Here is a 27,957-nt window from a genome sequence, read left to right as displayed (position 1 = left end):
TATCTGGGAAAGAAGCATAGTGCAGACCTAGTCGTAATTAGAAAAGGGAGGATTTTTTTAAGGAGTGCTACATCATGTTAAATTGTGTCCATTGGGAATGGGACATAGAGCAGCAGCAGAGGCTCACTATAGGAGGGATTATCTAAGGAGCTTTAAAGGAATAGCTTTCTGTATAATACACGGGTGGATACTAATCCTTTGCATTGGTTTTATCTTTTAGAGATTTTCAGAAGAGTATGGATAGTTTTCTAAAGAAAATTTGACTTTCTTATTGCAGAAGGCATAAATATGAAACCAAGAAGCAAATCAAAAATTCTTAAGTTTTAGTAAGAGAAGATCTGTAGTGGTGTTTCAGTGGTACTGATTTTTCTGTATGAGAACATTGCACATAAAATGTTATCTGTATGAGAACATTTTAAATATAAATTTAGAGCACTTTGATTTTTTTCACTTTTATGTAAACTTGTGATTTTATTTTTGCATGATATCTAATTTTATTTTATATGGAAACATGAAGTCTAAGAAACACATTACTCTTTCTACAAGGGAAAAATTAAGTTTTCTAAAGCAGTTTTGGTAATAGATGCTCATAATCTAAGAATTCAGTCAGTGTTTCTGTGATTCTGTAGATTGGAAAATCTGGAATTTAATCCTAAAGTCTCCCTTATTTTTAACCCCTGTATCCAATCTGTTGCCAAGCATTTGGGCACTTTCTCTGAAATATTCCTGATTGATATTTCCTCTTCACTGTAGGTATCATGTGCCTTGACTAATCAGTTAGCTTCTAACTGGTTTCTCCACCTCTGTTTTCTTCCTGCAGAATCCCTCAGATTAAGTTTCTCCAAACTTTACTTTCATATTTTTACTCCTCTGTCCCTTTTCACTCTTGGTGAAGTTCCAGTTGATTTATTCCACACTCTGTGTCCAAGGGTCTTATCTTGTTTTCCCTCTACAGTCTCCCATGTTGCTGTGTCCAGTCACTGGTTTGTGAAATGGGTGTTTGAAAAGTTCTTTTACAAGTTGGTGTGTGGAAGTTGTAATTCACTTTTATGTAGAAACCGTGCCATAAACTGTAACTCAAAGGCCCGTGTAACCTATAGGAAACTGATTTCTGGACTCTGGGAGTGGGTACCATGTTGGGTAGGGGGAGGTGAGGGAATGATGGTCTGTTTTCTTCTTCATTCCTGAATACAGGGTCATCCAACACTAGGCAGAATTTTTAGTGATTTTTAATATGTAAAGTTGGTCTTTAGCGTTTTATATCTGTTAGCTGTGTTCCAAATCCTAGTATTCTTCTTCTCAAACTTGTAGTTGTGGAGAGCTACTGCAAAATAAATAATGCATTAATTAATTTAGTAATTATATTGTTTGCCTACTGAAATAACAATAGTTTTCTATTGAGCACTTTTATTTATGATTTTTCTAGTCCTTGCAATGATCTTGCAAGGTTCATTTTATATGCCCACATTTAATAGATGAATATATTGAGGCAAGGTGAAGTTTAAGTATATATAGCTTTTATTTATAAACATAGGACTTACAAATAATCTATATATGTTTATAAATCACTTAGAAAGAGTGTCATGTGAGCATCTGTTAAATAAATATTTAGATAACTTCAATCCCTTCCCCACTTTATCTCCTCCCTATATACACACAATCACCAGTGGGTTTATGAAGAAAGAATGGTCTGTTGAAATTTACTAAAATGAAAATTTAATGAAACCCTCAGATTAGAAGTTGTCCTGTATTTTAGAGTTCATAGGAAGTTATTTGAGGTTATTTAACAGTGAGGGATTGTATTATGATATTAGAGTTTCCATATCCCACATAAGGAAACAAAATGCTAAATTTATGAAGAGAAATATGAAACTTAATGCCATTAAGCTGGGTAAATTGGTTCATTTGTTCATTTTTATTTCTATCCTCTTCACGTAGGATGTCTTGTCCACCAAAGTTATTTTAATTCAAGGGAAAGTGGTAAGAATGTGAAATCAACTTTAAGAAAGAAATGACTCGAATCCATTTGCAAGTACTGTGATCCTAGCAAGTACTATGTTTTCAATGTTCCTTTTACCTACAGTGCTTGTGAAATGGATGGGAGGATGGGAGGAACTAGGGAACTCTCCCTCTCCTCTTCTCCACCACCACCCCCCTCCCAGTATCCAGACAGGAGAGGTGCTGGCGGAGAGAACCTTGAATGTGCTGGATTAAAGTACAGGGGTCTTGAAAAGAGTCTCTTTCAAAGGCTGGCAGTAGAGGGGAAAAAAACAAGTGTTTTAGGACTAGACTCACAGTGAGCCAGTAGGGGACTATATCTAAGTTCCATCAGGAAAGGCCCTGCTCCTCTAGATAGAGGCCAAGTGGGCACCAAAGATAATAGCTTACCATGGGTTCAGATGGTAGAAATAATGTGGAGATGAGAGTCATGCCAAGGCGTGTCTAGGAGAAGGATGCTCACTCTTCATCCATCCGTCCATCCAACAGTTATTTATTGACACCTTCTGTGTACCAGGCAGTTTTAGATACTGGGGATAAAATAGTAACAAAACAGACGACCATCCGTGCCTTTGTGAAGCTTATATTTTTGTTTGCAAAAGTAGACAATAACCAAATAAATAAGAAAAATATGTGGGATATCAGATCATAATAATTGCTGTAGAGAAATACAAAGCAGGAAAGGAAGGATGGAAAATGCTGGGTGGGGGGTTGGTGGTGATGGAGTTTTCAAAGGCCTCGGTGAGAAGGTGACATTTGAGCAAGTGAACTTGTACTCAGTGATCTATTTTAGCTTTATGTAGAATGTGTCAAACTTTTTTAGTTTGCTGTTTTAAAATTTAATTGCATTAGAGAGCAAATACATGTGTAGGGTGGGAAGGAGAAGAGGACGCCATTTCTGCAGGTGGGGAGTTGGGAAATGATAGACTCCTTTAGGGGATGGTAGATAAATTCCCTCCTCCTTAATTGCTAGCAGGAAGCTGTCATGGGTGAAATTGAGGGCCACGGGGGTGTGATAGCCTTTGCCATCAGGTGATCCCAGTCTATAGAAATTGTTTCTGACATCAGCAGTTGACAGTAGAATAAGAGGCTTTATTTTAACAGCAGAAGATTACTGCAAGGTCAGGCTTTAATAACCGCTCCTTAAGGCTTTATGCCTGGAAAGCTTAAACCTAATCCCTTCCATTGTAGCACTAATGCTTTATGCTTGTCTTCTCTTGCAGCTTTGTAGGAAGTCAAGCTCAGAGAGGCAGACGGGATGGCTAGCTCAGCCCGGGAACATCTGCTTTTTGTGCGGCGTCGGAATCCCCAGATGCGCTACACACTGAGCCCAGAAAACCTTCAGAGCCTTGCTGCCCAGAGCTCCATGCCAGAGAACATGACCCTACAGAGGGCCAACAGCGACACGGACTTGGTGACTTCCGAGAGCCGCTCCAGCCTGACTGCCAGCATGTACGAGTACACGCTGGGGCAAGCCCAGAACCTCATTATCTTCTGGGACATTAAGGAGGAGGTGGATCCCAGTGATTGGATTGGACTTTATCATATAGGTGAGTCAGATGAAATGGACTCGCCTGTGACTTAAAGCATGTGTTTTCGCTCTAGCATCATACTGTTCTGTATTTTCTCCTGAAAAAAAAATATATCCAAACAGCAAGCATTTAGGAATTTTTCTTTCTTCTTTGGGAGGGGAAGAGTCAACAACTACCAAATACCTTTGCTTATATGAATTTTGTGGTTATATCCCTACCTAATTAAATGCCAAAACATGCAGATTTTAGAGTTTTCTTTTTTAAACTTCACTTCACTTTTTAAAATGTCTCAATTGTATTTTATATTCCCTAGTTTATTTGGAGAACAACCTTTTCATATATATACAAATGAATTTGAATTTACAGTTATCTCAAAGTACATAAAAATTACCTATATTCTCTTATAAATGAAACACTGATAAAAGAACACTTAGCATATTATTTAAGGAAGGACTTTTTCTCTTTTCCCAGCTTTTTAAGCTATGTTTTCCCCATCTACACCATATTTAATATTTGATATTCAGGTTATATATGCCTATAAAACAGACACATATGTCAAAGTGAGCGTAAGGTGAAAGAGCATACAGTGGCCTTTCTGGATATAATTAAATTTTCAGAGGCAAGGTGGTACAAATGGTAGCAAAAAGCTGACTTCCTCATGAAATAAACTAGGTAAACAAAAATTAAGAATAATGCTAAAGGTTTATACCATAAGCCATTCTCTTTCCTATCCTTCTAACATACAAGTGTGCACTCCAGGTATGTGTGAATCAAAATACTTCCATTCAAGGTTGTGAATTCCTGTGACTAGGGTGTCTAATTCAATAAAAGACCCCGGGGTAAAAAGAGAGGTAGTATAGGTGAATAGAGGACATTTGTCCACCACATTATACATATCGATTTAATAAAGAGATAGATTATTTAAAAGTCTCAGTGGGCTCAGATACTGACTTGGGCCTGAAATTTATGTTTTCATTACTTACTGAGATCATAATTAAGCATGTTAGAATGCTAGCCATCACTGGAACCTTAAGGTTAAACATCAGAAAGATATGATTGTTACAAAACACACACAAAACATTGTATTTTGTGGTTCTACTATTTTTTTGTTTCACTATTTCTGTAATTGGGGCAAGACAAGAGGTCCAATTTGTTTAAGAACATTTAATTTTCCCCATAAACTGTCTGAATCAAAGATTTTTATTAATTCTTCTGCCAAACACGACATTAATTTCCATCTACAATTATTTTTTAAGATAAAAATCAAGAAGTCAATTGAAAAAATTTTTGTGGCCTTAAGCTATGAAGCATTACACTTTTAACACACTGATTGACTGAAAAACCTAGACCATCACTGTAAAGATGTTAATCATTGTTGGCCTTCAGCAATGAATGGATGCAGCTTTACTGCGACTTCTCCAAAATGCTTTGCAGCATCTAACACACTGTTGGTACAGTTTCAAAGTCAGAGTCATTCCCATAATAGGGATCTCAGTAGTAAGTTGTTTTTGTGGATCATAGCTCCCAAGTAGTTCAGTTTTCTCTTTGCGGTTTTTAACTTCACTACCTTTTCTATTCAAATCTCACAGATTGCTTTCATCCATACATACTATATAATCAAATGTGGCAAAATCTTCTTTGGTAACCTGCCGGGTCACGTGATTCATAGGAATATCATGCTTCACCATGCATTTTTGCCCTCGGTAATCAGGAGAATTTCCTATCTCATAAGTGGATGTTGCAGCCCTGTCTATCCTCCAGTTATCTGAAATATTTTGCTCAGTTCCAGGTTTTCTGAAAACTGCTTTTGCCATGGGTGATCGACGAAAGTTACCCAGGCATACAGACAGCACAGACTTGGGCGGCTGCACTGCCATCTTCTCAGGAGCAAAGAGAGACACAGAGTGAGCCACATTGCTTCCTGATCAATAGATTCATTTTGAAAAGAGATGGCCGTTAGCATTTATTAACATTTTAAAACTGTGTGGAAAAGACGTTTAGATTTAGATAAATAATATGAAAAAATGTTACATATTTTCTAAAGGCTGCATTTCATTAAGAACAACTTGAAATCTAAGTTATCCTTTTAATTCAGAATTCCTTGGTGGATCCTAGATCATTTAGGCTATATTCTCCTGACAAATGACGAGAAATAGGTTGCTATTTGTTTTAATAAAAGGAGTCCCTGTCCTGTTTAGCTAATTTGCATCTGTTATTCATCTGTGAGTGAATAATAAATGGAGCATCCCAGAAAATATGAAGTCTGCTTTCTTTGAAAGTGAAAGTCAGAACCAACTAACAGAAACCCCATATCAAACCCAATAATAAAACCTAGCATCCCTATAAGTTGGAGAACTTTTTGACAGAATGCAGGGAAGTCCTTTCAAAGTTTAACATCAGATATATCATTAGAAAGATGTTGCTTACATTGTAAATTACAGGCGAAGCATTTTTAAAAAATGGATACATTAGGGGGTAAAGACATGTCTGTTTATGGCAGTGATTCTCAACCAAGGATGATTTTGCCTTCTAGGAGACAATGGGCAATATCTGGAGATGATTTTGGTTCTCTCAGTGGGGGAGTGCGAGGCCAGGGATGCTACTAAACATCCTACAAAGCACAGAATCGCTCCCCACAACAAAGGATTATCTGACCCCAAATGTCAAAATAGTGCCACTGTTGAGAAGCCCTAGTTCATTTGAGAAGTAGCATTTTTGTTGAAATTTCATTAAAATTATATTAAACACACTGAAATTTGTTTCTTTGTTACACAGAGTTTATGTTGATTAAAATAAAATTTATATTCACTTATGTAACTGTGATTAATCATACTAGGTAAGAAATCTAAAAATGGCAAAAAATTCAATGAATTATTATTCTTCTTTTGTCTCTTATGGGGAGAAGAAATGAGAAAAGTATTCAGAATTCAGCATTTTCCCCAGGTGTGTTTAAATATTTATTCAAATGAGGAAGACAATTGATTTAAAATTATACCTGATACGTATTATGTTCACACACAAAAAAAAGCTTACAGTTTTGATGGGACTTTAGCAGTCACCTTTTTGATTTTGATATAATTTCATGTTTTTGGATTTTGTAAACTTTTTCTTTCCATGTTTCTCCCATTATTTTTCCCCTTTTTTCTCCATTTTAGATTTTGTAATGCTTACTGTAAGATGACAAATAGTAGACTGTGTTTTCTTAAATGTTTTTATGTGATATTTCTTTGGGACATAATCAGGTTTTTTTTTAATACTGAATGATTTCTTTTTAAAATTAATAGAAGATTCCTGAATCACTGAAGATAATGACTTGTACCAGTTTTTTTCTGCCTTCCTTTCTCTTCCTCCACTCAACTTATTGTATTTTCCTCTATAAAGTCAATCAGGAAAGAACTAAGGAATCTAAAGCAATTCTTATCTCCAAGGAGATAAGTGCTCATTGTCTACTTTTTAGAGGAAGAGCTGTAGGTCAGAGTTCAAAGTCTGGAATTAACTCAAGGATATAGTAGGAATGTAGAAATTAGGAATTATATCTCTCTTGAAAAGTGCTAACTCTTCAGTTTATTTTAAGAAGCTTCTGTATCTTTCCACAGAAATCATCATACAGCTCCCCTGGGTATAATGTTTTTTTTTTTCTTTTGCTGCTTTCAGTATTTTCTCTTTATCTTTTTTTTTTTTTTTACCACTTTGTGTGCAACATACCTAGGTGTGATTTTCTTTTTATTTATTCTACTTAGGATTCCCTGAGCATCGTAAGTTGATGTTCTTTTTTCATGAAAGTTTAGAGATTTCCAGTCATTATTCCTTCAGTTTTTTCTATCTATTTTCACTTTTCCTGGAACTCCAGTTGCAAATATTAGACAATTTAATATTGTTCTACAAGGCTTTTAGGCTCTGGTTCATTTTCCTTCAATCGCTTTTCTTTTGATACTCAGATTCAATAATATAGCTTCCATTTTTTATCTTCAAGTTCACTAACTTTTATTTCATCTTCAGTCTGTTGTCATGCCCATATTGAATATGTTATTCAATTTTTCATTTCTAGAATTTACGTTTCTTTTCCTTTTTATAATTTTCATTTCTCTAATGAGCTCCCTATCTGTTTACTCATTCAGATAACATTTTTGCTCAGTTCTTTGAGTTGAATTAAATACAGCTGCTTTAAAGTGTCTTCTAAATCTAACACCTGGGCTGTCTCAGGGTCAGTTTCTATTGGCTGATTTTTTTCTTTAACAGGGTCCCCTTTTCTGTTTCTTTGCATATCTAGCAATTTTTTACACTGGACATTAAGGATTCGATGTAGAAATTCTGAATTCTTTTGAGTAAGAGTGTTGATTTTTATTGTAATAGGCAACCTTATTTCTTTGAATTTGCATATGTTTGCTTTAACACTTTGTTAGGGTTGATCTGTGGGAAGCCCAGTGTATTTCTCTAGCACTTCTAACTTAGTGGGACTCAGCCTCCAAGTTCAACTCCCCTGAACTTGGATTTTGTTAGGGCTTGGTTTTAGGCTTTGTTGTGGCAAGTCTTTAGTAGGACTTCCTTTAGGATGTTGTGCTTACTCCCAAGGAGTGGCTTTTCTGATGTCTTATCTCGATGACCAGGATGTTAACCAATTATCTCTACTTTAGTTGGGCTGTGCCTCCACTGTCTTCCAGCAGTGCTCGGTCTCTAGCATTTCTATTGCAAGCTCAACTCTGAAACAGCTGCCTTTGGTAAGCTTTGGTAGTTTCGCCCTGTGTATGTAGGTCCCAGTTAATTTTTCCATCTAGCCATTTCCAGACAACTCTGAATAAGGCTGATTATTTGAGTTCCATCTGTTTGCCTGTCATTTTTAGCATATTTTCTGATAGTTTTAGATTGCTAGCAGGGAAGGAGGGGAGGAACGGGCACCCCAGACCTCTCAAGAGGCTGGGACTTGAAGAGATACTGGCATAGAATGAGGTACTTCGTATTCTCAGGCATGCTATTGGTTCCACAGTGAATGGCCTTAAAAAGTACTGGTCCCAGTGTTTAGAACATTAAATATGGCTAGTTTTTATAGTTATAGGGCCATGACTGGGTTAAAAGAAATATTGGTTTATCTGGGATCTCAAACTGAGTGAGAAGACACCTGGCCTTAAGCAGATACAGGCCTTTCTCTCCTAGGGCTAGCAGGAGCTCTGCTGACCTCCAGACTGGAGAGGCAGACTAACTTCTCTGGGAACTTTGCCATCCCACATGGAAAGGACACGGTTGGCAGCACTGTTGGGGTCAGGGGTTAGGCAAAAAGCCTTTGATTTCAGGACAGGTAGATCTGTATGCCAAGGTCTAAACCTGTAAGGCAGTTCAATCAGTGATTAATCTAGGAGGGGGCATATAACCCAGTTCTGGCCAGTAAGATGTAAGGGGAAGTCTTTGAGGGGAACTTCTCTTCCCATTGAAAAATCAGGCCTCATAAAGAGAGAGTCTTTTAAACTTCCCTTTTCCTTGTACTTGGGACTCTGGTGAAATGGCAACCATGAGGCATCAAGTAAAAGGATAAAGAGCTAAAGATGACAGAGCAGCAAGATAGAGTTTGGGTGATATGCCTAGAATTATTGTTATATATGAGAAAAATATTCTCTTCTTTGTTTTAGTCACCATTAGTAAACCTTTCTTGTATCAGTAGTTATTACTAACTGAGGCTCTAGGGTGGCTAGAAAGATGCGAAAGGGAAAGGGAGGTGTACCTGATTGTTTTTAAAGGAGGACAAAGAATAGGTAGGCTACTTTAGTTCCTACTTCAGGGGAGAGTGCTTGGGGAAGTTTAAATATAGGTAAAATCTACCAGGTTGTTTTTAAAAGCAGTAACATAAATTTGAAGTAAAAATTTCAAAAACAGTAACCCAGCTATGTGGGAATTTTCAAAATTTTAAAAAGATAGATAATGCAATACTAATGAGTATTAATAACTTGTAAATACGTGAAACAGTTTTTACTGGACACTATTACATAAAGGAAGTTGAGGTGATACAGAGAGGTCTTTTCTTTTGGGGGAAACACAAGGTTAGGACAGAGAAAAGAATTTTGGTGTCCAAATTAAGTTATAAATTTAAGACTACTATGGCTGAAGAAGAATATGCATAATAAATTCTCTCTTGGGCTCTGTAAAATAAATGTGCTGAGAATCTGCGTTTCATAATAATAGCACAGATGTCAGCAAAAGGCTTCCGATTTCTCTACCTTTTGGTAGGAAGCAGCCACTCCCCTTCAGTTGTGTCTTGAGAAGTCAGACTGTTTCCTAGCAACTTCTAGTTTTATTTATGGAACAGAGAGATGGTTTCTATAGAAATAAATCTAAAGGGGAAGGGTTTTGGTGGAACATCGAGCTGGCAAGGTGTGGCTTATTGGCACACTCTGCATCTTGATTGTGTTTCTCTTGGCTTACGTTTTCTTCCCCTTTAGAAGTGTGAGCTTTGTTTTTGTTTGGTTAATTGTTAATAATGTTCTGTACTATACAAATCACTCTCCAGATGACATTTAGCGCTGCTAATCTGGAGGGGAAGTACCTCCTCCTGGATCACAAAAATAAATCTTTCTTTGGGCATTTTAGGCAATGAATAGGTCCTACTGCGAATACAAAGATAAAAAAAAGGTGAAAATATCAAAGCACTATTTGGGGAAATTTGGGGTGTGAACACAGTCTCAAAACAGATGCTAATTACATTTTTTCCCTCCAGAAAGTCTCGTACACACCCTGAGATTTCCAGAGATGATTGCAGTGTAGCCCTAGCCTGAATAGAATGCCTGAAATATTTTTGGTATTGTGATTATTTCTGATACATGAATCTCCAAATTATAATTAATGCCTTGCAGATGGTTTTCAGAAATCATCAGGTCTATGATTTATTGTTGGTGTCCAAAACCAGAATTGACCCCTCACAAATTAAACAGTTCTACTCATTGCCTCCTTCTAAGCCCACTAAATAAAAAGAACCAAATGCTTATCTCCTGCAAAGACATTTAAGGATCCAACACAAACAGCTTTCCGTGAAAAATCAAATGGAAACGGTTTAAGGAGGCGGTATTAAATTTTAAATTTGTTTCAGGCATATTAAATTTGTTTCAGGCTTGCTATCTACTTCCCCTTAACTTTTTTTTTTTTTTTTTTTTGCTTATTTTTCTGGCCATTCAAAAGGAAAACAAACACTTCACCAAAAGACTTGGTTTGCATTTCTGATTTGCAGGCAGCTTCAGGTGCCTGAACTAGGCAGAGGCACATTATGGAAAATTAGAAGTATATACTGTACTGTTCACCAGTGTTACTCAAAGTGCTAGTCTGTGAACTGTTTGTTAAAATTGATCTGTGATTAGATAGGGAGCTTCCTCCAGAATGTAAATCAATGCACTGCTTCCTTCATTGAGAAAAATGTGCTATGAAAAAAAAAAAATCAGCTGAACTAATTAATGGGCTTATTGATATAGGTACTTCTTTTTCTGGCTCAAGCTTATGTTATCAAGGACAAGTAACAATTTATTAGGATTTGTCTGGACCACACTTCTAGTTTACCTCTCAGTGTCCATGAGTTGAAGGCTCTACCTTCAAAGATGAACTGCAGAACAACTATATTTTGACTCTCTGCCTTTAAAAAGTATCACAGTTTACGTATTATAAGACTTCCTTCATATTTCTTTGCATTTGAATGGTAAAGTAAAATAAAATGGCAATCGTGAGCCAAAGAATTATTGTCATTTATTTTAGAGCTCTAAGATCGCACAGTTTAAGCTGATCTTTTATAAAGAAAGAAACTGAAGCCCAGAATGGTGATGGCATACAGCTTGTTGGGGGCAGAGTCAAGGCTAGATAGAACTCAGGTGTCCTGTGTGCCAGACTTTTTTTTCCTCAGTGCCAGAAAATGTAGTTCAGTGATTTCCAACCATTAGCTATTTGCTTATCAAGTTCTTGATTTTTGCAATATTGTATTATCACCTGTACTATTAATATTTTCCTTTAAACCATCTGATTAAAGAAAATAATGAAGTAGTTCTCTACCTTGGCCTTGTTCTAAGCAATAATGTCTGGGAGAGGTTTGTTCTGTTAGTTATATTTCTTTCTAACATGCATTAACTGTTAAGAAATAATTTTTGTCTACGAACCACTCAGAGTCATCCCATATAGCAAAATAAGAGAAGCTCTGGGGTAATCAGCAGTTAAGAGCACAGACTCTAGTATCAGACTGTCTGGTAAATTCATATCCACTTACTAGCTGAATGACCTTGGAAAAATTATCTAATCTTTCTCACCTGTAAAAAAATGAATAATAAAAAAGTGCTAAAATCATGAGGACTAAATGGGATGATATGCGTGAAACTCTCAGCTAGGTGCTTGGCACATGGCAAAGTCTTACTGTTAGTAAACTTTCATTATTATTTTGGATGCAATTAATGATAATGATATCTTTCTCATTTTCTGAAGCTGCAGCACCATCTAACCCACTGAATAAATCCTCAGGCAGGAATTTCCAGGTTAAAATGACACATTGAGCTGCTTCTTCCAGGAAACAGAATTCATTCCTTTGAAACACAGCTCCAACAATTATACAAAGGACTAAAATATGAATGCTAAATAATATGGTATTTTAATTTGAGTATCATTCACGCTTGAAATCAACATGCTTTCTAAGGTGAAAGGAAAGCTGCTATTCAATCTGGAAATCAATCAAATGTAACAGAATTCATGTATTAGGTATTTAGTTTCCCGAATAGTTATCATGTACTAATGAGTGCCTGTTATTAAATTGTTTTGATAGTTTTGCCTGATTATTGCTGAAGGAAATTTGTTTTAGGTCATGTCTTTAAATTTCTAAAATACTCTTGGAAAATAAGAGCTTTGAACATAAAATTGGCTTTTAGGATAACTTACTCTAACTTTTTGGTCCTTAGTTACAGGTCAGGACAGGTCAGCTTAGGCTGCAGTACTTAGCTAACCTTTGACAGAAAAAAATCGTTTATAGCTAATGCTATGTATACAACATGGGTTGGCAGGGGTCTTGCTTTGTACTGTCATTTAGGGTGTCAGGCTTACCACCTTCTTGATGTGTGCATTATTGGATTATTAAAGGCTCAACCATCTTATAATTTCACCACCTGGAATCATGACTCTTTGGTCAGGTGTCAAGGGAAGAGAGAGTTGGAAACTTTCATACCAGCTCTTAAATACTTTGACCCCAAAGTGACACATTTCACTTCTGCTGAGAACCCAGTTTTAAGTACTAGTCACATGATGTTGCCTATTAGGGGTCTGAGAAATGTGGAGGAGCCCTTGGCTATTCAGTGAGCAGTCATTATCTCTCCATAGTGGATGTGTCTTGTTGACAGTGTATATGGTCCTCTTGGCTGTTCCAAAGCTTAAGATATCCTTGCATGGTCACTACTGAGGGTTAGAAAATATCATACTTTAGGATATACTTTGCAGGGTGCTTAGGAGACCGAACGAGACCAGCCCATGACAGTATCAAGGAAAGTTCCTGGCTTTCCATGGATATTGGTGAGCAGTTAGCCAGATCTGTATTCCCACATTGCACTGGTGTCTCAGACCATTGCATGTCTTTCTTTTAACATACATGTCAAAGTTTTGGTTTACAGAGAAGTCCACATGTTCACCATGGTTTGGGGACACCTCCATAGGCTTTAGGTGGGTTTTCAAAAACTGTGTAGGTCAGTGTATCTAAAGAAAATTTAGTATTTTTTAGCCTCTAATATATTGACTGCAGATGGGTGTGGTGGCTTGGAGATCCGCACTCAGCAAAATGTGTTCTTAAACTTAATCCGTTCTTGTGGGTGTGAACTTTTGTGAATAGGACCTTTTGGTGAGGTTACTTCAGTTAAGGTGTGGCCCAGCTGAATCAGGCTGGATCTTAAGCCTATACTTGAAGGCCTTAGAGGGAGGGTCACAGAGAGAGACAAAGACAGTTAGCAGCCAGAAACAGGAAGTCAATGGAGCTGAGAAACCAGGAGAGGCCACCGTGTTCATTGCAATGTGATGGAAGAGCCAAAGACTAGGACTGTCAGCAGCCAGCCCCAGAACATTACAGTCTTCTGGGAGAAAGCATTGTCTTCTTGGTGACACCTTGATTTTGGACTTCTAGCCTCAAAACTGTAAGCCAATAAATTCCCGTTGTTTAAGCCAACCCACTGCATGGTATTTGCTTCAGCAGTCAGGAAACTAAAATACAAAGGTGATACTGTAAAATCAGAATGTAGTTTTGGAGGCATTGTTCTGTCCATATATTGAAAAGGTTTTTGCTTTCTTCTCAGTTATTCCAATATACATTATGTAAGCATTGGCTTTTTTTACCATGCTGATTTGTGTCAATTTTTTTTAAGGGAGGCTTATATAGGTGCTGTAATTAGTAGATATTAAATATTGTAAATATTTTGTGATGACATTAGGACGGCATTAGCATGAGTCTCAGGAAATCCTTATTCTGATAAAACCCTTTACCAACTCATAAAATTATTGCTTACCACACATACTAATTTTATAGCAATTGTTACAACTGGCTTTTCTTATTTTCTTAAGAACCAAATAGTGGGCACACCAATAAAGAAAGTGCATTCGTAATGCAATCTTTTTATGTTGACACCTGTCTTAAAGTCTGTTTTGTCTGTTATTCAGTTGCTGTATCAACTTCGTTTTGGTAAGTTTTTGCTTGTTATATCTTGTCCCATTTTTTGGCATGCTTCATTCAGGTATGTTTGCTGTAAATCACTTGCAGCTTTATTATTTTTGATCCAATCTGAATGTCTTTTTAAACTTGTGAGTTTAGTGTTTTTACATTCGCTGTTGTTTCTTGATCTATTTGGACTTAATTCTATATCATATTTTGTTTTCTATATGCTATGCTTTTTGTGATTTTTTTTTCTGCTTTCCTGTCTTTCACTGAAATGAGTTTTCTTTCCTCTTACTTCCCCCCTTCCCAATCTTCCTCATTCTATTTGATTGGAAGTTAAATATTCTAGTTCCAATCTATTAGTGGTTGTCTCTAAAATTTTGACATGAATGATTGTGCTAACAGTGCCTTTAATGAATCAGTATCTTATTTATTTATTGTTATTATGGTTTTATATATATGTATCATAAAATTTGACACTTTGGCCATTTTTAAGTGTATTATTCAGTGGCATTAATTACTTTTACAATGTTGTGCTACCCTCACCATCTTCTTTTACTAAAACTTTTTCATCACTGTATTAGTTAGGGTTCTCTTGGGAAACGGAATCAATGAGAGATGTCTCTGATTATCAAATTGCAAAAGTGACTCACACAACTGTGGGTATGCACGAGTCCAAATTCTGCAGAGCCTTCAACAAACTGTCAGCTCCAAGGAAGATGTACGATGAACTCCTTGGGAAACAAACTGACAACTTCGACTAACTCCTCAGAAAATGAACTGGGATCTTCAACGAACGTGCTTGATGAACTCCTTAGGAAACGAACCGGCAACTTCGATGAGCTCCCCAGGAAATGCTTCACTGGGCAGCCGAAGAAGAAGGGAAGGTTCTCTAACCGTCCGGCTTATAAGCCTTCAACTGATCACCCAGACCAAATCCAGCCAATTGCATTCTCTCACTGTGGAAGGCACGCCCCTTGATGAGTCATCAGTCAGCTGCAGTCAACTGACTGATGATCCAACAAACCAGCCCGCTGGTTTATTAACCGGCCTCAAATATCCTCACAGCAATCGTCAGGCCAGTGCCCGCTTGACCAGATAGCTGGGTCACCTAGCCAAGTTGACACATGAACCCAACCATCACAATCACCCAAAACAAAAACTCTATACCCATTAAGCAATAACTACCCACCCATCCTTGGCTGCTAGTAACCTTTAATCTACTTTCTGTCTCTTTGAATTTGCTTATTCTAGATATTTCATACAAAAAGAATCATACAATATTTGTTCTTATGTGTCTTACATTTTCACTTAGCATAATATTTTTGAGGTTCATCCATGATGTAGCATGTGTCAGAACTTCATTCCTTTTTATGACTTAATAGGCTTCCATTGTATATATATTAAACTTGTGTCTTTAAACATCCCTCAAACTATAAAAAGATCTGTGAACATTTTCATTCCAATCGCTTCTCTTCCCATCTTCTTTCTTTGATTGCTGACAACATTTAAATTCCTTAACTCCCTTCTTGTACATTATTCATAACTATTATCATGTTTTTTATAGACAAGGATGCTCAAGGTATTTATCCTGCATAGCTAACCACCACAAAACATAGTGGCTTAAAAATAAAAAACAAAAAAGCTAGTGGCTTAAAAGATAATTCATTGGATGAGCGAACAATTGAAGTGAATTTAAATGAATGAGCAGCACTGGAGTATGCCAGGTTTGATTTTCTTACAAAACTCATACGTACAAAAAAACCTCTGTTATAAAATAAATGGAAGCAAGTAGGAAAACTTTTAAAGTTAACTTCAAAATCTTGTTGACTTACCAAACCAAATAATATCTTTTTTTCCTGGTTAATATAGATGAAAATAAAATGTTTCAAGTATATCCAAAATCTGCATCTTTTCCAGTGGGTTTTCCCCTTAGTGGGCTCTCATGTGTTCTCTATTTCATTTTGCACAAAATATTTTTATCTTGATTTATAGATCCAAGGACTTAAACCAGCCTAATGCTGGCAATCTTTGAGTTACAGTAGAGCTATGATAACTATCAGAGTCGTTATATTTATTTCCATCAATTGTTTCCCACAAACTGGCTGACATTACTGTGAATAAATACATATTCTCTTCACAATAGCATTCATTTCATATGGACTTCAGAGGCACTCTATAGAGTGACTCAGATTTCCAGTCTGTGCTTTGTTGTGGGGACTCAGATTTAGTGTAACATTAAAGGCTTATTCCCCTAAATCCTTGTAGTGTTATGTTTTGTGCTTACTTTATGTAAGTTATGATTGCAAACTTCCCAATGTATGCTCATTGAGAAAGACTGAACTTCTTTTTTCCTACATCAAAATTTATGAAACAACAGTCAGCAACAGTGAATAGTCACATTTTCTAAATTTAGAGTGGTTCATAAAATCATTATCACAACTGTATGAATGCGCAGAAATTTGTGTCTTTCTTACAAACAAAGCTTGATCTGGGTTGAGTAGGGTGGGTCCATTAATGGAGCATGTTTTTGGAGTGGGGGGCCTGGATTCAAATTATGACTTTGCCTGTTCCAGTTTGCTATTGCTGCTGTTACACAAAACACCAGAAATGGATTGGCTTTTATAAGGGGCATTTATTTGGCTACAAATTTACAGTCTGAAGGCCATGAAAATGTCCAAATTAAAGCATCAACACAAGTATACCTTCACTGAAGGAAGGCCAATGGCATCCGGAAAACCTCTGTTATCTGGGAAGGCACGTGGCTGGCATCTACTGATCCCGGGTTGTGATCCAGTTCCTCTCTCAGCTCCTGTGCATTCTTCAAAAAGTTACTCCTGGGGCGTTTTTTCCTTTCTTAGCTTCTCTGGAGTGAAGTGTCAGCAAAAGTCTGCTTTTAATGGCTATCTCCAAAATGTTTCTCCTGGCTGCAGCAGCGAGCCCCTTCTGTCTGGGCTCTTACACAGGACTCCAGTGATTAAATCAAAGACCTGTGCTGAATGGGCAGGGCTACATTTCCATGGAAACATTCAATCAAGAGGTCACATCCTAATCAAAGGTGTCACTCACAGTTGGGTGGGTCACATCTCCATAGAAACACTCAATCAAAAGTTTCTAACCTTATCAGTACTAATGCATCTGCCCCCACAATATTGCACCAAAGAACATGCGTTTTGGGGGACTTACTACATCCAAACCGGCACACTGCCCCTCTGTGTGGGAGAATTATTTAACTGTTTTTAGCCTCAGTTTCTTCTTGTATAAAATGGCAATAGTAATGGCAACCTCATAATATTGCTAGGCAGATGAAACAAGGTGACGGTTGTAATGTGTATAGATGAGTAGCTGCTACTCGGGAGGTAGCTGACCCTGGCCTCCCTCCCATGTCCCTAACAAACAGTTGTCAAGGGTCTGCCATGAGGCAATAAGACACAAACATGAATCAGCTCACAGATTAGTGGGGTGAGACATACATAGGAAGGAAATAATTATAATGCAGTGTGTTAAGAACAATAATACAGAGGCCATGACAGCCTGGAAAAAGAGCAATTTAAATGCCTGAGATAAGTTCAGGGGTGGCAAGAATATAGAAAGGGCTTCACTAAGAAGGTGAAATTTGAATTTACCTGAAATAGGAATTTTTCAGGTGTTCGCATTGGGAAAGAACATGCCAGGAGATGGGAATTGCATGTGCACAGACCAGTTCCTTCTCATAAAGGGCTTGCATGGGCTTTACTTGGAGGTTCCACCTCTTGTCTCCATCCCCCTTTCTGCCTGGCTAACTTGTGCATATCCTTTTAGACACAATTCAGATGTCATTTACTTTGTGTTGCCTTTTCTAACCCTTCTAGTCAATCCATTTTCTTTCTCCCTTGGGATTTATTTTTTCATGTCATTGTGTCCGTGCTGACTACATTGCATTATAATTTGTTGTTTTTTGTTTCATGTTTATCTCTTCAGTTGCTCTCTTAACTCCTTACCTGTGTCCCATTCATGTTCTGTCCTAAGCACCTTACCCAGCTCACTGTGCTGAATTATCCGTGCTCAGAACGTGATTAATTAATTTCATTAAAGAGTGGTTTTAGGCTAGAGAAACTGAGATATAAAAGTGAATACATTTTATTGACTATTATTCCATATTATTTAGTTTTCCCCTGATTATTTTATTGAACAGTTTATTTTCTATATGTGATTCATTCATTCATCCATTCAACTTCTATGTGACGGGCATCTGAAAAAACTTTTCAAATATCCTTTATATTTAAGACCATAGTTAATGGACCCTCATACTGGTGAGTTTTTTTTTTTCCTTCACTTATAATATCATAGCTTTTTTTCTCCATGGAATCTATCTTCGATATAGAAAGGACTGTATGTTTAAATAGAAATAATTATATGTCCTGAATTCAGTGCAGTTACTGCTTTATACTTAAATTTTTTCCTGTCCTTACTTGTTCCTTTGTTTCCAAAAATATGTATCTACTGCTCTGAGCCTTCATAGATGTTTTCCCTGAAGTTACATCTTGTTTGGCATAAAGAGTATCTGTAGTATTTATGAAATATGCAATTATGTATTCACAATATGACTATTATACCCCTTTTACAAGCAAGTGCTATTATGGAATTATTGAGGGCTCAAGAAAGAATCATCCATTTACTCTACAAAAATAAGTACTATTTTTTTGGTGGGGGGAAGGGGTTGTGTTTATAGCACTAAGCGATAATGTTAGAAGCAAATATATTACTAAAAGACCAACCTAGAAAAACATATACTGAAATTTCCAACTCTAATTTATATTGAGTCTAACTATAAGGAGTCTAAATACTTATTATCTAACTTTTAAACATCGTAATAGATTTTTTCTTTAAGTATAAGTTTGTGGCATATTTATGATATGATATGACATTCCATGTGAAAATGAGCTAACGTGGAGCAGTTTAAATTCTTAGTTTTGGCTCTGTGACAGTCATTTTTTTCTCTGTTTGCTTTAACTGCCAAAACCTGTCATTCCTGAAACATTTCAAGGAGATAAACAAGGTGAATTGTGCTATGCACATGCCCCACTGTAACTGCTGATTTGAGCAAGGTTATAGATCACCATATGTCAGGTAACTTAGAATTTTCTGGTCCATCATGTATTTAGCTATGTGAATGGAATGCAGTGAAATTATGCTATGAAAATAAAGTTGATTTTTAAAAATTGTTGATATTACTTGTCTTTTTAACTCTAGCAGTACTGCTAAGATAAGTTGTAACATTGTTAACTTTGCATTAAGTGATGCTCATTGTTGGAACCTCCAGAATTCTTTATTTTACTTAAGTTTTACTCAGGTGCATGGAAATTGTTTTGCTTATCTGGAGTAGTTGAATGCTGATAGTGAAGTACAGTATTTTTTGACGTTTGGAATCATTAAAATATATTATTCACCAGTTGAAGTTTAGTTTAAAACTTAGAGTTTTAAAGGTTTTAGCTTTAGAAAGGAAATTAGTGATCATTCACTCTACTTGCTTCATTTTACAAATGAAACTGAGGACCCAGATGGGTTAACTAGTATGCCCATGGTTTCTCAGTAAATTAGTGAAAAAATATGGTGTCTAAAAGGAATTTCCTTCACAGTGGAGTTGCTTCTTAAAGGGAGTTGGATGCTCAAGTCAATTCCTGCAGGCGAGTTTTTAGTATCGTCAATCTTATCCTTGAAAACCCCTTAGGAAGGCAGTAACATCCAACATCAAGTCCAACACAGTCAGATTTTCTTCCAGCATCTGAACAGACTCCTGTCTTAGATTGAGTGCCATAGATATTGGCTTGTGTTTAAGGGCTGTTTTTATGCAAAAAATACCTATTATTAAAAACTGAATTTGCGTCACAGTGTGGAGCAGCTGCCTGCCCCCAGCACCCCACTGTTGCGAGGTCTGTGCGCCAGGCTGCAGCGATGGCCTACTGCCGGCAAGATGAGAAGAATCAAATCATATTTTTGATCAAAGAAGACCATGAAACTCCAAGCAGTGAAGAGTTGGTGGCTAAGAACCCCAACAATCCATTCAAGGAGCACAGGTGCCAAACTGGAGACATTAACCAGAACTGCCCATACCTTGGGGAATGGCCAGTGGCCCCTGAAGGGAACAGTTGCATTCGGCCTTTTCCTGTTTCCACTACTGTATGATGTCAAGGGGTTGGACTGTGTGGACCAGTTCCAGGCCATGCAGGAATGTGTGCAGAAATACTGGACCTTGGTCTGTCCCCAGGAGGATGAGGAAGAAGAGGAGGAGGAAGAGAAGCAGCCAGCAGGTTTAGAGGAAAGATCCCACTGGGGCCACCGCAAAGAAGAGGGGTCAAGCTAATGAGGACCATGAGGCTCTGGGCTCCCGTCCTTCCATTTCATACTGATACCAACCTTTTGCAAATGCCTTTCAGTTGTTGGCCTTTCAGTTATTCTGTGCACTGTAACATACAAAATAACTTATTTTGATGATCAAGCTCTTGGCCCCTTGAAAAATACACTGAAAAAGATGGGGGTTTTATGTATGTATGTCCCACGTAACCCTATCAGCAAATGTAGCTGCCACTTTTGAATTCTCTTTTCTCGGATTGCCCTGAATTTTGCCACTTCGAAATAATGTGCTGAGTATTCTCAGCAACCAAAAATTATTACCAGGAGTGTTTTTTGTGTGTAAGTTGATTTATTCTCATCCATTATATCCCTTTTAGTACTTTTCATACCCCTTCAGAAAATAAAACAAAAACATCTTCCTTTTAAAATGCTGGAGTGGGGCCATCCCTAATAGAAAAGGCCAGATTATCAGAAATTTATTTCTCAAAAACCATCTTGACCTTTTGTATATGAGGATGTACCATGAAGTTATTACATACTTTATTCCTGACACATTTTGGTTTCAATTTCTGCATTGAACTCCAGGTTTTCTTCAATTGGAAGGTAGAGATTTTGACCCTCTGATTCACAGTCTCTTTCTAAGTGAAGGGAGAGGCTGGTTGTCACTGTTCTTGTTTTTCTGAAATCTCTGGTTTGGAGCCTGTGTTTACACTGGTTCTGTCTCAGCCAATTCAGTGCTATGTTCTCAAGAGGTGGTGACTTATTGTTACCAGAGTAACAGCCAAGAGAGAAAATGGTGTGAATTAAGTACTCAAAAGAAAAAAAAGATTACTACCTAGAAAAAAACCACAAAAATCTAAATTTGCACTCAAGCTGATGGTATGCTTGGAGGAACCACATATTTTGTATTCCCTCTAGAGGCTTGCCCTCAGGGTCTGGAAAGGCATCCAGGCTATTTAGATTGTTCTCTTTATCAGTCTCTCCTCTCGTGTCTAGCTAGCTTGTATGCTTGTACTGGAGGAGGTTAAATGGACATTTGCTGTGCTTCTCCCGGACATCATTTCATCTTCAAAGAATCAGCAGACTATGACAATTCAGATCCTTTAAAGAAGGCTCAGAAAGTCAGTTATTCTAAAATCCCCCCCAATACTTCTTGTCAGTTGAAGCAATATTTCATTGAAGGAATTTTATTAAAGCTGTCACAGTTTTACAGGTGATTTCTCTTGTCATCTACTCAGCAGTAATTTTTGTCTTGTTTTCTCTTATGTTTCCTTTTCAATGAAACATCCCATTCCTGGGAATTTTAATCCACAGGGCTAAGAGCTCATATGAGCTCTAGGCATAGGAAAGATGGAATTCATCTAATATGTTGCATCTAGTACAGGAATTCCTTTGCCTTAAAATTTCAAACCTACTTATCTTTCTCTAAACTGTAAAGGATGTAATTTATTGCTTCCTGCAGACAAATGCAACCAACCCCAGAAGTGTCCATGAGCTAAAATATTTCAACAAAATTTCTTCAATATCTCTTTTAAGAAAAAGATACAAAGAAATAAAATGATATGGAGAATTATCATTTATAAGACGTTAAAACTCAAACCCCTAATATTTTACTGAAGTCACATACTTGAATGCCAATAATAACCTCTTAAAAGTCAGATACCAGACCTTTTGTCAATCTTCATCCCCTGGTAGCCTTTGACACTGTTTACCGCCCCACTTTTTGATGCCCTTTTCTTCATGGGCAGCAGTGCTGTCCATTCATTCTTTTCCCCTTACTGAAACTTCTTTCTTTTAGAAAGAAGATCCTGTTATAGAAGATAGCATTAGAGGTAATAGTTATAAATAGGACATAGTATTCTTCTGTTTTTACTTGTGCTATTGAATATAACCCTTTACGTGCTTGAAGCCCTTTTTTTGTTCAAGTAAAAAAAATAAACACTGTTTTTAGAAAAATATGGTGATGTAAATATTACTTATAAGGATTGATAGCATCACTAATGTTCAAGATGTTAAAATGGAACTCATCCTGTCTGAGTGCAACTGCGGCCCCCAGGGGAAAAGCAACAGCTGCTCAGACATTCCAAAGTGATGTGCGGGGGAGGTGGTCCAAAATGGTTCTCATGACTGTTACCTGGCCACCCAGGGGAGAGAGGAGGTGGTAATTCGAGAGAGGACTTCTCTGTTGTATTGTCAGTTGTCAAGGTTCTGGGGAGCCCATTCTTTCTGTCAAATACATAGATGCTGGACAGAGGCAGGGGTATTTCCCTCCACCCAAAATTAACTGAGAGAGGCATCAAGGAAACTGCTCTGAGTGCTTCTTGAGTGTCCCCTGCAGTTTGAGGGACATGTGGACTGGTGTCTGGCCTTTTCTAGGAACTCTAAAGGTGAGATGCTATGGCTCAAACTCTGGCTCCAGAGCAAGGTGGGGTATGTCACAAGATGTTGGAACAAGATGCATGTTTTGTGTGTGTGTGTTAACCAGGTGTGGAGTCCACCCACAACAGAGCTGGTGTGGTGTTATCTCCACTCCTGCTCCAAAAGACTGCCTGGAGGAGCCAGTGCTACCCAGGGGGACCACCCAGAGGAGTGGAAGACCTTGACAGAAAGAGGCAGAGCAGGTTTCTGGAAGCCTTGGGTCTTAGGGACAGAGGGTTGTAAGTGATCACATTGAATGATCTGCAGATGACAATCCGCAGCAATGGGGCATCTCTTCAGAATGCAGGAAGGTCCCCTTGAGAGAAAGAGGGACTCTCGAAGCTTATAGAGCACCAGCACCAGATTATAGCAATCCCAGCCCAATCAGACCATCCCTGCCTCCTCACCTCTGCTCCCTCCACCCCACTGTTACCCTGAGAGAGTCATAAACTGGTGGGAAATAGAGAAACCAACCACTTCCTCCTTTCTCTTTGAAGGCTTTCTGCCTGATGTAGGTTGGAACTGAGAAAGAGGAAAAGATTTCATTTTAACTGAAGTTTTGAGTTTTGACTATAGTGAAGGAATGGGCATTTTCTTCCTTGAGTTGAGCCTTTTTGTGAGTTCATATGACCAGAGGACCTTTCATTATTTCCAAGAACCAGAAAAGTCAAGGTGCCTGCTCTATATTTCATCTGGTGTTGAGAAAAGAGCCAGTCCCACAGAGCAGGTAGAGTAGGCAACCCAGGAAAAGAATACATTTGTTTCAAGTTACACCACATGAGTCCTGCTTGTTCAGTGTAATAGTTCACTAAATACCCAATTATAAACTTTATGTTGGAAAATAAGGGGTTAAACATTGTCTTTGGAATTTAAAGCGGAAAAGACCCTAATCCCAGTTAAAATTTGTTTGGCTTGACTTTCAAGTTGCAAATTGAAATATTACAGGATGGGAGGTCAGCCATGGATTCAGAGGTGAGACTGAGCTGACTGCAGCTGGATGAAGTGGTGGTGGGGTAGGATATGGGGCTGTTGGGGGAGATGTCGCCTTTCTTTGATCTCTTGCTTCTAAGTCAAGCTTTCTGACAGCCGTGTGCATGGTGCCTGGAGAGAACCACTTTTGAAGAAATGTGCCGGTGGTGTCAGGCTCTGAACTATTTATGGAAAAGCAAAGCATTTCACTCAAAGCAGCAAAGAAGAGAAAATCAGGGGACTGTGTTCTCGTTTGCTTTTTGACAGTATTGATGGGATACTTCTGAGTGCGGAGGTGAGCTACAGGGCAGGGATCTTCACCAACAAACACTGAGCGCAGAACCTGCCTCCATCCTTGAGGCGTGCAGGGTGGGTGATTGAACTGAGGCCACCTGTCATCAAGAAGGGCCTTGGTGTTCCTCTAGAGACCAGTGTAAACCAACAGGCTAAGGGAAGTTAGTGAAGGTGTGGGCAGTCTGTGTAGCTCTGGTAAAACTCAGAGAACACACGAAGACCACTAAAAAGAAGGCAGAATTAAAGTCTTAAGTTTTTGGTATTCTCTCCACTTTATCCGTGACAATATTTTTATAGTGCTTTTATATTTTGGACTTGTTTCAAGAACATTATTTCATGTAATTCCTACAGAACTATCTACCTGAATAACTGTGTCATATGATGGTAGAAACTAGATGAAGAAATGAAGAAGATTAAGTTGCTTACAGGGTCAGATAGATGGTGACAGAATTTGGACCAAAGTTGTCTTCATTTTCCTAGTTCAGAGTTCTTTCTGGTTTACCAGCCTTTAGCGCTAGTTTAGTACCAGTCTTTAGCATTGTATTTAGTACTGTGGGGTCATTTCAGATGGTTCATGGGCAATATTTTAAAATTTAATAATGATATGTTTATTTGTGGTGAGCATACTGGTTTCCCATTAAGGGACTTATTTAAATACACTTATTTAAATAAAAAGAACAGAATTAAAAAAGCATCAAGTAAATAATGGAACTGAAATGTGACAGTAGTTGTGAAGGAAGAGCCTGCATAGGTGATATTTATGAACCACAGCTCAAAGATTTGTTGGACAAAACATAGACTTTCTACTTTGATTGTATCATCTGAACATTGTTCTTGAATTGCCTCATGTAACTAAGTCCTAACTGTACAATGGGATTATGTATATTTTTGCAAACAGGGACTATGTATATAATGTTGGTATTTGCTAAAATATTGGGAACATAGCTAAGTAATTTTTAAAGCAAATCACATGATCTCCTTCCAGTGTAATTTTGATCAAATTCTGAGTTTCAAATTAAAAACGCATCCTCGTCAGTTTTAAGGCCTTCATGGTTGCCCCTTCTCTCTCTACTTCAGTAACACCTGCCCCCTGCCCCCTATCCCAGCACCATCTCCTGAAGTTGAGTACATTGTGGTGTGTCTCCTCTTGCATATAGTGCCCTAGATGTCTGGACTTTGGCATCCTGGGTCATGCCAATGCTGTCTTCCTTCCTGCAAGGCCTTGTATTGTACCAGAGTTGCCTTTTCACTTTGACTGCTTTGTGGGTTTTTGACTTTCTTTCTCTGAACAAAGAAGAGTTGTTTCCTTTAGAGATGGTAGCACTGTTTGAATCCATGACAGAGCCTGGTGGTTCATGAAAAGATGCTGCTGCCTCCAGCTGTAGCCCTACGTGGCATTTGGAGCTCAGAGTCTGTATTTATCTGGGTGGGCTGTTGTTGGCATAGCTCTCAGCACACTGTAGCATTACCATTTGTGGGTGTCTGCCTTCCACTCTACTCATTGAACTCCTTGAGTTTTCAGACTGGCCTTGCTTTAATCATGTTTGGGTCCCCAGTGGCTGATACACAGCAGGTCCTCAATAAAGTTGGTAAATTAATGAGCATTTTAAAAAGAGAACTGAGATTCTCTGTCCTGTAGGCTGCACTTCTATTTGGCATATAGTTGAATTCCATAACATGGTGCACCTGGAATGTTCTTCTAGTGTTTAGATTCAGAATTTTGTTGATTGGGAGGATGCTTTTAGCCCTGCACTGGATTCCCAAGATTTTGTGGTTCTTATATCTCTAGGGAGCATTAAGAATTGTTTTCAGTGGTTGAGATATTGATTTGGTTAAACAGAGTGGACTGACCTAAATAAGCACTCCCTCCCCTTTTCATTAATCTCTTAAAGATCTCTTTCTATTTAGAACTGATACATGTGATCATTTTCTAGAATCCATTCTAAGTTTAAACCTCTCATCTATTTTTAAATTCTGCTGTGACTGAGTTTTTAAAAATCTGGCTGTCAGCTCACTGACAGATTGATCCTGCTGCATGATATTATACGTCTCATCTCATCTGTCCAAAGGTACTGTTGCTATTTACTAATTAAATACTTCTCCCTAAATGTATTACATGCGTTTTTCCTTTGAAGAGCAAGACAATGGGATGATGGTGATATTTACAAATCCTTGCATCCAGAAGTGAGAACACTTGGAAGAACAGCAGCGTCATTTACATTTTTTCATGATCAACCCTTGCACCATGACGCTGCCATCCTACGTTGTAGATAAATCTGTACCAGCTTGTCATGAGCAGCTATTTTGAGGAGTCCTTTTCTGCTCTGGGAGAACCATTTACTAAATGTTATTTGTTGCCCTTGTATCAATCTCAGACTGATGAACTTCCAACTCTCTACTGAACCAGGAAATTCAATGCAGAAAATCTTTCTTTAGTACCTAAGTACATGATTCTTTGCGCCAAGTTTTGTGAGGAAGACACAGTCTCTTTCTTCAAGGGACTTACTGTCTAATGAACTCAGGAAAGTGACTCAAGGTCCTAGGTTGGAACCTGGATGTTAGGGCACGGACTGCTTTGCAATTTTATTCTGGCAGCACAGTACTTCTCATCCCTACCTTCATGGCTCCAGGGCTCTTTATCAAACCTCACAGCTGTAACAGGATATGGAAGTAGCACATGCTTGAAAAATATGGCCAGCAGCGCTCTGTGGGCTTTTAGCCTAGTTCTGGGGGCGCCCCTTGAATCAGGTGAATGGTTTCTGAAACCTTATTTTGATGCAACTCAAAATTTAAGAGATCCTGCTAATTTGAGAACTATGGCCAGGCTTGATGGATTTGACCATTGGCAGGGTGGCCAAATGCTTCAATTGAAATAGTGCCAAACCATGCTCTGGCAAATGGAGGGAAGATTGGTGGATATTTTGGTGCTGCCAAGTTTTTGTTTATGGAGTGTTTTCTATGAGAAGCCCTCGGGCATCAGGGTGAGGAAGACCCAGAGCGAGAACCACAAATCCTATGTTTTAAAATCTAAAGGGGTCTTTGAGGCCCACTTGTTTAACTTCACATTTTAGTCAACGAAAGAGAGGTTCAGAGACTTATTCCAGTTTTCATGGCTAATTAGTGGGAGTATCAGGGCTATAACTTGGGTTTCCTGTCTTCTGATCTTTTTTTTGATCTTGGTTTTTGTTGCATGGTCTGTTTTGCCCACTGAGTCTTTTCTCGCCACCATTGTGTGCAGTGGTGTGTTGATAAACTGGCTGTCTCTTAAACAAACCAAATCCCTGATTTGTAGCATTTGTAAATTACCATGGTGTAAATATTTCCACCATGGCTGATTTCAAGCTACCAAAAATCTAACAATCGGCTTGCCAAATTCCTGAGCTATTTAACAGTTGGCTCCAGTACACTACTTGTTGTATTCTGCCTGATCATTTTGGCATTGCCAAATGGTGTATCAGTGAGGTAGGTAAATTGTGGAGGTAGGAGATAAAATAGTGTGATTGAGAGAAGGAACTGTTCATAAATTAGCTCAGTTAAAATGAGCCCAACCTTCCCTTGATTCTAATCTCTCCATAAGACTCTTCAGCCTTCCTGAGTTAACATGTGATAAATAAATATTGAATGGTAAGGGGTAGGGGGTGTTTCCTTTGGTTTTAAAGCATTTTGAAACTGCTGTGTTTGGGGCTTAGAATTTGCTGTTCATAAAGATTCTGGTTCTATTCTGCATTTGCAGAGAAGTTCCAGTGTTGGAGATGTAAGTCATTTCCCATCTATCCA

At 38.0% G+C, this 27,957-nt stretch overlaps 1 protein-coding gene and 1 pseudogene across 4 annotated transcripts in view; both read left to right on the top strand.

Annotated features, from left to right (window-relative positions):
* HECW2 (HECT, C2 and WW domain containing E3 ubiquitin protein ligase 2) overlaps nt 1-27,957 on the top strand; it is a 377,612-nt gene that overhangs the window by 152,925 nt on the left and 196,730 nt on the right. For all 4 annotated transcript variants that reach the window (XM_037848573.1, XM_037848571.1, XM_037848572.1 and 1 more), the window contains exon 2: nt 3,222-3,548. In XM_037848573.1, the coding sequence (XP_037704501.1) occupies nt 3,257-3,548 (292 nt within the window). In that variant the 5' untranslated portion in view covers nt 3,222-3,256. The remainder of the gene's footprint in view (nt 1-3,221; nt 3,549-27,957) is intronic.
* Nucleotides 20,101-20,509, top strand: LOC119544496 (annotated as a pseudogene).

The sequence above is a fragment of the Choloepus didactylus genome, chromosome 9, assembly GCF_015220235.1.
Source record: "Choloepus didactylus isolate mChoDid1 chromosome 9, mChoDid1.pri, whole genome shotgun sequence".
Lineage (NCBI taxonomy): Eukaryota > Metazoa > Chordata > Mammalia > Pilosa > Megalonychidae > Choloepus > Choloepus didactylus.
Note: the sequence above shows the minus strand (reverse complement) of the source record. Positions and strands in the feature narration are given on the sequence as shown.